Source organism: Branchiostoma lanceolatum, chromosome 6 (assembly GCF_035083965.1).
Source record: "Branchiostoma lanceolatum isolate klBraLanc5 chromosome 6, klBraLanc5.hap2, whole genome shotgun sequence".
Classification (NCBI taxonomy): Eukaryota; Metazoa; Chordata; class Leptocardii; order Amphioxiformes; family Branchiostomatidae; genus Branchiostoma; species Branchiostoma lanceolatum.
In genome coordinates this window covers 9,610,918-9,623,837 of record NC_089727.1, presented here as the reverse complement: position 1 = coordinate 9,623,837, position 12,920 = coordinate 9,610,918, and the positions used below count along the sequence as shown (strand labels likewise).

General features: G+C 39.5%; 1 protein-coding gene across 2 annotated transcripts in view; it reads right to left on the bottom strand.

Moving 5' to 3' along the window:
* Positions 1-98: 98 nt before the first annotated feature.
* The window catches only part of LOC136436472 (F-box/WD repeat-containing protein 7-like), a 37,668-nt gene continuing 24,846 nt past the window's right edge, over positions 99-12,920 (bottom strand). Inside the window, exons 3-11 of one of the 2 annotated variants that reach the window (XM_066430472.1) lie at positions 9,621-9,703; positions 7,394-7,541; positions 6,956-7,090; positions 6,332-6,598; positions 5,755-5,868; positions 5,243-5,424; positions 4,545-4,770; positions 3,829-4,039; positions 99-3,360 (exon numbers count right to left, since the gene is read on the bottom strand). In XM_066430472.1, the coding sequence (XP_066286569.1) occupies positions 3,059-3,360; positions 3,829-4,039; positions 4,545-4,770; positions 5,243-5,424; positions 5,755-5,868; positions 6,332-6,598; positions 6,956-7,090; positions 7,394-7,541; positions 9,621-9,703 (1,668 nt within the window). In that variant the 3' untranslated portion in view covers positions 99-3,058. The remainder of the gene's footprint in view (positions 3,361-3,828; positions 4,040-4,544; positions 4,771-5,242; positions 5,425-5,754; positions 5,869-6,331; positions 6,599-6,955; positions 7,091-7,393; positions 7,542-9,620; positions 9,704-12,920) is intronic. The other variant, XM_066430473.1, reaches the window with a different exon arrangement.

Here is a 12,920-nt window from a genome sequence, read left to right as displayed (position 1 = left end):
CTTCATATATCATGTTGTTTACCAACACATAGTCATACACTTTCCAAGCATACAAGTCCCGTTCATGAAAAACATCAGAAAATCAAATACAAGACTACTTCCGTTTTCTTCCAAGGTGTTTATTGCACTTGTGTTTTTTTTCGCCTGTGGATGAACTGTACACCAACTACAGTTAGCTTCACATGACAATCCCACAGGAATTGTATCGTCACAACAGCCCAGCCTCCACACTCCTCCCAGTATACCGCTCAGAACCATGGACTGGCCATGACTTTGCTGAGAACTGTAGCTTCAAACCCAGGCATCTAGAGAGGCTGACCCACAAATGATGACAGGCAAGTCTGTTTGCTGTTGTCCAATGTAAAAATGATTGGGTACATCACCTTTTACAACTATAGCCTTGCTCTGAATTAAGACGTCAATACAGAGTTAAATGGACATATTGATCAGCCCTCTCTTATGCCTGTGGCGTGAGGCTACATAATTGGGAAAATAATTGTTATAAGAGGCAAGAAAATTACCCTTAAGTAAGAAACATAATTTTTCAACACCATGTTTCCATTTTGTAACAAATAGTAAATACTGTCCACCATAGTTCTAGGTTGAAATGTACGTCCAAAACTTTGCCTGAAGAATGCAGCCCTATAGTTTCCAGGCTAAAGTTAGACCAATTTGCTGATTTTTTTCTCTTCCAAAAGCTTTGAAATAATACCCTTTCATCACATCTATGTACCCTAAACTGAAATTGTTGGATAATATTACAATGATTGGGAAAAACTGCATAAAACCCAGGGTTTAATGCAGCTACATGGGCCATTTTGGTTACAAAAGACTACAAAAATTTGATACTTCTTAAGATAACAAAAAGGAACTTAACCAAAGAGGTTACAAGTACAAATATAACTTTTTCTCATACCCAGTCATAGGGACTAAATACGTGTCTCTCTATAGATGTAAGTATGTTAGGTTTTCTAATACTTATGTACAATATAAAGCTGAAAACATGTGGTTCAAAACTGGTACAAAGATATGCAAGTGCGAAACTTGAGAAGAAATACTGGAAAACTTACTGGTATTATTTTCCACATTTGAACACTTATAACTTTCCAGCAGTATATTTTGACAAAGAGTTTCTACCCCAAAAAAGTTGAACCAAAAACAATCCAGGTTGGGGTTGAAAAGTTGAATCACACATATGAGAACTTTTGAACCAACAGTCATAAGAAAACATCCCTGAATCAAACCCAACTCCTAACATTTAAATGTTCATATTAGGTTTAGAACTGTCCACATAAGTAATAAATACAGTAGAAGAGAAAAATAATACTTTTCTGGTAGGACTGCTCAGAAAAATCTCAATGCATTGGATGGGTACTGATTATTACCACTTTCATAAAGAAACAGCTAACAAATCATGCTAAGTATGAATGGAACAGAGGTGTATTGCAGGCTAAGGAAACAGCATAGTACAGTGGCACTAGCAAAGGGTTGTTCCAGAAAAAAATGTCCAGTGCGGCAAAAAAACATCTCTTTACCTTACCTTAATCGAACACTCTCATCAGAGGCCATTCCCCAATATTTGAATTTTTTGTTTTCTTCCAATTTTTTTTCTGGAACAGCCCTGTCTGTACTACAGTACGAATGTGGTTCAAAAGAGGCTAAAGAAATGAGACTTTCTGCTCTTGATTTGAGACATCATTAGTCCTTGCGTGATTTGCACATAAATGTTGAGGTACTGGCTAAAGAAGGATACAAGAAGGTGGTAAAGAAGAACTTGGCACCGGGGGTTAAACAATGGAACAAGATGCAAACATCGTATGTAGAAAGTATCGTTCCTTCCAACATAGAATAACGTGACTGACAGCAGAGAAAAAAGTACTCTGGTATCTCTTCAACAATAACAGTAAATAAATCAGTCCCTGACATAATGCAAATATGCTGTCAATGGTTAATTGGAGGAAAACAGTTTTACTTTAATACCACATTCCGAGAAACAACTACTTACTTTTTAATTTCAATATTCCTCTTTTCCCTTCCCATCTTAAATCTTGAAACAAAAACAACAACAGAATTCTGTGTACAACTGTTTTTACGTACATGTCGAAAACTAAATGCTATCAAAATCTAGTAAGAAAGGAAGAATTTCATACCGACATTCTGTGTGAGGTGGGATATCTTTTACTTTCTGAATCTGAGAAAAGCCACGAGTGAAAGATATCTCAAAAAGTCTTCCCTTGTGACTGTAATTCCGTCTCCAATACCTCTATAATCTAATCGTCCTGGAATGATCTGTACCAAAGCATAGGTACACATATAGCCCAAAAGGAAGCTAGAGGCTAGCCCCGGATTCAAACTCTCAGATTCACAACCTTAAATGGCACCAACTTTCCTAGATTTGCAAATTTTAAACAAAATACCAAATTGTGGAGGAACGATTTTGTTCTAAGTGTAAAATCTTTATATGGAATCAAAGCCATTTCAGATATTAGAATATTGCAGTTTTTATTCATGAAAAAAAACATACTGGTGGTGGTAGCCATTGAGAACTGAAGTCCAAAGAAGAGCCTCTAGCTTCTAGCCCGGCACACACCAGCACATGCGACAGTTTGTGAGGGTGAGAGATGCATAGCGAGAAAACGTGAGGTAGAAATACACAATAGTGGGAGAGAGCTCTGTGGACTGACATTGTTACAGCACCGTCTATTTACATCAGGCCCAGACTAGCCACAGGGAAAACAGAGCAAGACCCGGACTGGGGAATAGATTATTGCTTGGCACAATTGCGGGGGTTCTACTGGTACTGCATAACTTATGCATTATTGCATCTTCTGTTTGCGATACACGACAATTGGTTTAATTGACAATACAAAATAACAGAACTAGGACAGGCAGTAAAATAAGACACAACAGATACCTAGCATGGCAGTGAATCAAAAACATCCTCAATATTGTCCGTATGTTAAACGTCTATACAACTGTTATTTTTCTAGCGTGGAAACTGCCCGTCTTGTCCTGCTTTCCCTGCCTGGAGCGACCCTGGCCGACACGCAGGCCTTCGTCACATCACTTGCTCCTTTTCTCTCTTCTCTCGGTCTTGTTCTTGAACGTCAAAGTCCAACACTAACAATTTTGTTTCCTCCGTCCCATTCCTGCTCCCGACGGCACACACCAGTTTCGTGTTCGAGCAGCGTACTCTCCACACGACACCGCCGCTGCCTCCGCTGTCTAACGTCACCAGGTTACGCACAAACTCCCCCGTCTTCAGGTCCCAGATTTTCACCGTTCCATCGTCCGAACTCGTTATAACAAACTTTTTGTTGAATTGCAAACAGGTTACTGCACTCTGGTGCTTGTTGGGTCCTGAAATGGAAGAGGAATTTTTTGGGTTAATGGATTGTATGTTCAACAGCATTCCAACACCAAGCTCAAAAGAATTTTACAGACTTGTTATAAGGTGTGAAGACATGAATTGGTGTGAAACTTAAAGATTTGTGTAATACAAGTACAACTGTGGTACTGTAAATGCATCTAAGTTTGCGGTCATTTGGTTTCACAGTAGGGAAAAATGTAGTGTTCACAATGGTTTTCAGTTTGCACTTAAAAGGAGGTGGTAGGCGGGCAGAAGATAGAACAAGCATTTTCGCAATGGTTTTTAAGTTGGCAGTGAACAGGTTACCGCGAAAACTGCACACATCGAACCACCACAAACTTAAATGCATTTACAGTAAATATCACAGACTTGATCTTTCAACCAACTACTATTAATACTTTCTGAAATTTTTGGTGACACCTTGGGTGTGGGGTCTGTAATATAGTATAGGATTTTACCTTGTAATGTCTGTAGACACTGCCCTGTGGTGATGTCCCAGATCTTCACAGTGGAGTCGGCGTTCCCCGACACCAGGATGTTGTCTCTCAGCTCCATACCGCTGGTGAGGGACTGGTGGCCGATCAGCGTGTGCAGACAGTTCCCCGAGTCTACGTCCCACACGCGTATAGACGTGTCCAGGGAACCACTCACTATATGTGTGCCGTCAAACTGGGGCAGGCGGGGAGGGGGGGGCAGTTAGAACATGTCTCAAATCTTCTAATAACACATCGAAAAATGGTGGCTACAAGTGGTAGTCATGAACACTAGACTGTCGTCAATGCAAGCTACAATGTAACAAACTTAATGGATAAAGAAGACTTCTTTCATGTCAGTTTTCTTCAGACTTCTGTAAAATAATTTTTTTTCTCACTTAAAGTCAAAGTCTCTAGCCAACTCTATACATAACACAAGGACATTCAGATGTGACTTTCTTCAGACATACATCTTTTACATGTAGAGTAGACCCTATTGGTGTGTCCCTGCAGTGTGTGGACAATAGTGGTACCTGTAAAGAGTAGACCCTGTTGGTGTGTCCCTGCAGTGTGTGGACAATAGTGGTACCTGTAAAGAGTAGACCCTATTGTTGTGTCCCTGCAGTGTGTGGACAATAGTGGTACCTGTAAAGAGTAGACCCTGTTGGTGTGTCCCTGCAGTGTGTGGACAATAGTGGTACCTGTAAAGAGTAGACCCTGTTGGTGTGTCCCTGCAGTGTGTGGAGGCACTCCTCAGTCTCGGGGTTCCACACCTTCACCATGTAGTCGTACGCGCCGCTCACCACCCGCCTGCCGTCGTACTGGACGCACCGCACCGCCGCCACGTGCCCCATCAGTACGTGCTGGCACGCCCCCGAGTCCACGTCCCAGATCCGCAGCGTGGCGTCTCTCGAACCACTAACAACCCTGGTAGGAGTAAACTGAGTCAGCACTCTTCAAGATATGATTCTTTACAACTAGAACATTCGTCAATACAATGAAATACAGGATTGTATAACATTTATAATTATAATTTTTTGTTATCATTTATTTTGAATGATTTGCTTGTACAATTGAATTTATGACACTTGCATAACTCATGACCTATTAATGCCATATTACCAAATGCCATAATATGCATGTTAAAATGTTATTACACTAATTTGGACCAAAGAACTGTCTGATGCATTGCAAGAAAGTGCTACTGTAAATGTTAAAATGTTTGCAGTGGTTTAATTTTTTGCAGTTTTCATGGTGATCTCTCCATTGCAAATTCATGACAATATGAATATACATTTCTAATGTATTACCACAGAATAATTTTAATCGAGGACTTAAAACACAGCAGAAACGTCCTTTCACCTTTTACTGCGAAAATAACTGAATTTGCAATACTTACTGATTTTCGTGCAGGTGCATGCACCTGACAGTTGAGGTATGTCCGTACAGCGTGTGGATACACTGTCCCGTGTCTGCGTTCCACACCTTCAGGGTGCGGTCCGTGGACCCGCTGATCACGATGTTATACTTCATCTGTGAACACCACACCCCACCAGTGTGTCCTACCAACGTTTTTAAACACTGTGGAAAAAATACAACTTTTTAAGACTGCAATATCTATAAATATCATAACTGTAGAGAAATGACAAAAGCATAATATAATTCTTTTTAAAGCAGTCACATCCTATTGTTGAAGTCCTGCAATTCTAAGTACAAGTGTCGTTCAAAAATTTTGCAACGACTTTAAGTGAACATCTTAGTTATGACCTTGGTTCTGTTGCAAACTTATTGAACAATCCTGGTATATGCCTCATGCGCAAACAAAAAGAGATCATATACTATGAAATTATGATGAACAGAATGACCCTTTAGTGTTACGTTGTTTAATAATTTCAGCAGAAGATGCCATACCTTGCCGTTTAGAACAGACCAGACTTTTAGCGTGTTGTCGTCAGACCCACTGACCACACGATGACCCTCGAACTGGAGACACGTGATCACGTGATCATCATGTCCTTTTAGCACCTGGGAGTACGTAAAAATAAAAATAGAGCGTTTCAAAATTGAACCATTTAAGGCTCAGGGACGGAAGCATTTCTTGTACATGTAGCATTACTTTTCCTTTTCTGGTTATACACTATTCCCAACAATACACAACACAATATACCCTCTCAACGTGAATCTATATCGCTCCTCTACAATAATTGTTGGTAATGATACCCTGAATTGCTAGGTTGTCTGTGCAATAGCTTGCGACATTTAAACAATAAGCTACATGTACTTCACGGTTTAAAGTGCAGATACATTGAGGGTAACATGTCAAAGTTCAAGGCCCCTCGCAGAACATTAAAAATAGCCAGGGGCCCCCAAATTTGACACATTTCCTGCAACGCATCACAATGCAAATGCGCACTTCCAACCGTGCGCTAGCTAATAGCAGTTAACTTTCTTTGCACCACAATGCCATCCACAAGTTGACAGGACTCACCTTTGGCGTTCTAACTTCCCCCGCCCTCCAGTTGAAGTCGATCTGCTGCTGTCTGAGGTACGCGCCCTTCCATGGGTTCCTGACCACGGTAGATGGCGACCGTCTCCTGGGCGTCTTGCCTCCGTAGTGAGGCTTGTCGATGCCCGCCTCTCGGCACTTCTCCCGCCACAGCAGGGTGTCCTCCGCTAACGTCTGCCAGTATTTACACGTCTGGGCTGCCTGGAGAAGGTCTTTAGGGTCCAGGAAGGACAGGACGTACAGGGCCAGCTGAAAGGCAAGACAAGTGTTATAAAGCCACCGAACACAATAACGCCTCTGCCCCTGAGGTGTCGCCAAAAAAAATATTCTCTACTCTCTATTGAGGAACCAACTCATTTTCTTCATAATACTGAACACGCTCAATGGATTGTCAATCTAATCCTATAATAAGTGCTTATAATTCAAGCATTAGAGTCAATTCAGACACCCATGGCTCAAAATGTTTTTCTGTTTACTGTAACTACTCTCATGCAGGTCACATACAAAATTACACGTATATGACAAATTTCACTTGGACCACTCATTTAAAAACAATTTTTTTTTCCTGTATCTTATAACAGGTCCATGATTAGGCTGCTAACATACCTCCTTTGGTAGTAGGGAGATAAAGTCCCTCTGGAACTGTGGTTCGATGACGGCCATGACATGTTTGATCTGGGTGGGTTCACATCTGTCGATTAACTCGTCCAGGGCTAGCAACCGCTCCGGGCCGCTCCAGCTCTAAAAAAAACACAGGGCATCATCAGTTATGGTATACCGGTAGAGATTTAAGAGCGCCCCTAGCAGGACAGAAAAGAACTACAGCTTAGAAATGTGCATAAGCAACATGTAGAAGACAACTGAAGGAGATCCATAACACCAATCACTGCAACGACTCAAGTTAAGAAAAGAGGCATCTTCATGTCAGTTATGGTAGGGATATCAAGAGCGCCCCTAGCAGGACACAACAGAACTACAGTCTACGGCCACTTGAGTGAGTGAATGAATAGATGAATAAGTGTAACAAACTTGACCATGCCTCACCTGGAATGTTTGTAGCCAATCCTGTAAGTTGGGCGGCGGCTCCACGCCCGTGATACGCCGGCGCGGCACCTGTGTACTACTGGGCGCCCGGACCTCGCCAAACGTGTGTGCTGACCCATGGATATTCAGCAAACTGGGATAGCTGCAACTGAATGAAATATAGTTACAGTTACCATCTTTTTATCAAATAAAGGGCTATGGGTTTTCAAGTACAACAGGAATTATAATAAATGTTGGATATATCAAACAGGATATTATTAGTTTTGCATGACATCCTGGATCATATTTGCTGGGCACTTGCGTTATATTTGATATATCATTTTACAAGTTCCTGTATCGTGGCACAGTTATCATTTGATCTATAAATGCATGATATAAATGCCTGTGACAGTGCCATAAGTGTTGCCCTAGCCTTTTAAGAGTTAGCCATATGCTTACCTATATATATTTATATATATCAATAGCTAGACAGTTGACATATTGAACTTTGTCCCCAAGCAAATACAATGACATCAATGTTACCTTTGTGTTAGCTTTAGAAACAATAGCCATAATCTACGAGTTCACTCTGGTATTTGAACACGCGTAATAAAGAAAAGTGAACTTTGTGACATAAACAATTGCCAGTTACAATAGACTAAATATCAACAGTGACATTTTTACAATCCATGGCACTTACAGTATGAAGCATTACGTGTATAATCTTGTTTTTATCTCGTTCAAATGTGATGCATCTAAAAATCATGACTTTCAAATCTCCAAGCGCTTTGAACAGTGTGGGGGCGTTGGAATTAGCATATATGCACTTCCATACTTCACAAGACCCCCCATTAGATGTTTTAGTACTCTCACTGCCTTTTAAGAACACAGAAGCTGTGAGTGGGCACGACATGCTTAATGCAGAGATGTTACAAATGTCATATGTACAGACCGTACGTCAATATTCCTTTTGCATTGGATCATTCAATGGGCAAGTCATCTGACTGTCTTTTACCATTAATAATTACATGGTTGTTAGAGGAATACAGGGCTTGAATTGTTTGGTTTATGCACACTTCTGTGCACCCAGAATTGGAGCGGTGCATGAGGGCACCTTGATATAGGTATGTAGTAGACGTAAAGGTACTATTGTAAAAAAGAGTAAAAGAATAATAAAATTTTGCTTGTACATGTATCATATTTGTACTTGTTTAAAGTTTGAAGATAGCTACAGCATTTGGGTTCACTACAATTTTTCAAACGTCAACGTTTGTTGGTAGGTTTTGATGATATACTTTCATTGTGCATCCTATTTTTTCTGAGCACATAACATTCACATGGAAAACAGTGGGTTTGAGAAATCTCTAGTGCAGCACCCCCAAGGCATGCACAGTTTAGATATACAGGAGTACATTGTACTGGGGGACGTTGGGTTGGAGATCTGTTTGGACGAATCTTTTCAGGGTGGTGGAATTATATACCCTGGTGGAATTATGTTAGCAGATGTTAAATTGCTGAGTTACATTTCAAGCTCTGGTATCCAAGGGGAATGTTTGAGAGGACCACCTGACATTCCTACATGCTGCACCTGTTTACATTGTGGATGACTAATTCAGACTTTGGTCTGCGACATGTTTCACTATAAATACACCAGCTGTGTTCCTGTTTTAATGACTGAAATCCTAAATTTCCTCGCAATCCAATCATAATGGAATGCCTACACAGTATTCTGTCTCCAATTAGAAAATGATTTAACTTTAACTGACTAAACCTTATTGTAATATACAAGATTTTGAGGGTTAAGGATAATGTATTACGTATCATTGTAATCGCATTTCAAGTGGTTTAGTGTAGAGATGCTTATCATTATAGAATTACATGCATGTCATTTGCTTTTGTAGAATATAAACAATTGGGAGGATAAACACATAGACATATCCCTGTAATTGCATTCTACACATTTTCAACTGGGAATAAAAACATGTGGATTGTAAAATGATTTATAGCTAACCCATAGCATATATCTATATCTTATATGCAAAGCCTAATGCACTGTATGACACTTTCTTATAATCAATACAGCTTGCATTCTTCCTCCAAGGCATGGTGTATACAGTTACAAACATGGTATAATTCCAGAATACGACAACAAATGCTTGTATACCAATGGAGATACTGTGTGTATATAAGAGTGCTAGTATTGTAACAAAATCGAAAACAGATACGCAGCGTTTAAAAGTCGTCTTACCTCGGTATTTCTGCGACTCGACATGGCTTCTTTCCCGGGGACAGCCCTCGCAAGTCCGGACCAGATTCAGACTTCCGCTTCATCTGGAAATCAGAAAAAAGGGTTCATTACCTTACAACTTGGATTCTCTTTTCTAGTGCTCCTTTTGTTGTCACACTGTTGAAAAGTTATACAAATAGCGGTGCTTTATGCTTATGTAAAAATGAGCTAGGAGGTCGTACATGTACGTTCACCCAGCTGTCCATGTGACAAGAGCGGCTATTGTACCAATGTGTACACCTGGACTTCAGCCCCCCACACCTACATAAACTGTGTACCTACAACGGACGACTAACAGCTGTTTCCTAACAAATGACAAAGTTCACCTGGCTTCAAACCGTTACAGCTGAATTCCAGGGCAAAATTGATTACAGAATCTTAACACAAGCTAAACAGCAAATGACCTAACCAATCGGTTCTTTCCATACCATTGCAACCACATGTATCAATTGTATAACCATCCACCTTTATTCTACTGTTAATGAAATACAATGTAGAAGCGTGCGTCAAAAGCATATTACTTATATCATTGCAAGACTGATATCATTACTTGTTTTCCAAGAAATGATGCCAAAATAATAGAACTACATTTGGATGTATATTGTGCAAATATGAAGCACACAGATCACATGAAGGATACAATATGTAAATATGTTTCTATAATCTAAAAAACATGAGGATCAGTATACAAGTCAACAAAGGTAGTTTACAAAATAGGTTTGGGTAGAATAAACATTTTAAGATCAGAATGAGATAATACAATGCCTTTAGAGCTTTAAGTATGAGTAAAACTGCTAAACCAAATAGCTATCATTCAACTTTGAGAAAATGAATATACTTAGTACTTTCTTTGTACATTTGTAATTGTATATAAAGCTGAAATTCAAATCACATCCAAATCATTGATCGAAGTACAGGGATAGATTTTACGAGACATAACAGAGCAGCATCAAATGTCACCATAACACACAGTGTGTAATCTAACCTGTAGCGAAGAATTGACATAGTGAGAGACACTGATGTTTTCTCCCAGTGAGGTGTCAAATAGCATGGTTGCTGGTACTAAGGGCCAATTCTCCAGTGTTGAGGCTAAAATACCTCCTGTTGCCAAGCCCCTGACACCACCCCTGACCTATTAATAGCACTTGTATGGCAACACTGGCTAGGAAGGCAAGGTCTGCTAGACACTCAGGGGCTGGTCCGTTTGTGTGCGTCAGTTGGTCAAAACTGCCCAAGAAGACCACTCAGGGGACCAACAAAATCTGGTCTGTATGGACAGGTGGTCACTTAAGACAGGATTCTTATTATTAATTAGTGCTTATGTCAATGGGAAACCAATGGGTCAGCAATTCTTTTTATGGTTTTTCAATTCAGGAATTACAACAGACGTGAAAATACCATTAATGAAAGAAGATCTTAAACTTCAATGACATTTGAAACTGAAAATTTAAAATTCAAAATGTTTCTGCTTCTAACTCCCGAATTAAAACAATAAAAATTTAAGCATGGCTACTGCAAAAAAAAGATAAGACTCTTACCATAACCACCCAGACTTCTTAAGAAAGAGATCGATTCCAAGACAATTACACACTAAAACTAATCAGACTGTCTTTCCTCCAACTACATACAAAACATCCTTAGGATGAGTACTGTGTTATAGACCAATGTCTCAAGATAAATTAACCAACAGCAATTCCTTATAACCTTGGATCTTCAAGTGTGACCAGGGTTCCTAAATACATGTCATACAGTCAGCACGAATGTGTAAACACCTTGGTTTTCACGTACATCTCCAACAAAGCTATAAAGAGGTGAACGGGTCCCCTTTGACATATTACAGGGGAACAGGAGGTTATCAGGCAAGCAGTGTCTACAAATATACTGATGTATATACTGCTAATGTCAATTCTCTTTTCAGACCTTCATGAATGCTGCATTGCACAATATCAAGAGGGTTTACATTTCGCCCCGGGCAGTTCTTGTACTTGTCACAGAGATGGATTTTTTATGGCATTGGACTCCCCCGGGCGAAATACATGATGGGGAATCTGCAATACCTCCTGGTTGGAAAATGGCTGCCCTGAATGCCCGATTTGTATCGGAGAAGCGCTTTGATGATTTATTTAAGTCAGGAAACAGGTGTATAAACAGTTATACCACTTTATCTAACATCCACCACATGGGGACCATAAAAGAAATGAGGATTTCCTCAAATGTCAACCTACAACCTTGCTTTACCTGAATACTATCAGCCTAATACTTCATTTTTGCAGACAAGTACTCTCCCAATTCCAATGCTATAATCTATAGGCCTAAATAAATGTGTGTGGGGAATACAAACCATTTTGCCGAAAAAAATCTTCAGTTTGATATATATATAGTTAGTGAAAGAATATGACCACACAGACGAAAGTGATACACACACAGTCAAACACATGATAAGTAGAAAATACCACCTTAAATGACATTTCATGTCTCACAAAAACTACCTAAAGAAAAATGAACTTCAGAAATTTCATTCCTTCTCCATTAATACTCTCTTCACATAGAAGAAATCCCGGTGACTTAACCATGCAAGCACAGGTATGTTCACATGGTATTAAGAAGAATGGGCCTCTCACTTTCCACAGGGAAGGCTGTAGATAACAGGCTTCGTTTTACATTCAGCACTTCAAGAGCACATTGCTGGGCACTTCATCAAAACCTTGACAGCTTCTATCCTTCCATGCATATCACACTGAGTCATTGTAAGGACAGCACTATCAAACACAGATTAACAAGATTCATATCATTTGATTGTCATTCATTCAGGAAGAAATATTAGTTGGTAATAATGGCATTACTCTTCTTGATGTCCGTAATAAAAAAGGTTTATCTACTAAAATAGCCATTGTTCGATGTAACTTTCTAATGCTAGTGCAATTAGTCTACTGACTAATATTTCTTTAAAGTTTAACGTAAGTAATGAATTACATGCAAATTTTAAAAGATGGACTTTTACAGTCTACTTAAGTACATTGATAATCTGATTGACTTTTGTGATTTCTTCTGCCGAAAAATCTTTAAAAATCCAATCTCAGTGAACTTAAGATACAGCTAACAATTCTTTTCTTATTTCATCCTTTTTTCGTTCTTTATAATTGCCCCTGCAAGATGTGAATATTCAATTTCAAGCCCAAATGCAAAAATCCCCATTGACCTCAATATTAAATATCAATCTTTTGCAATAGCAGACTTGAATCTAATTCTAATGTATTGAAT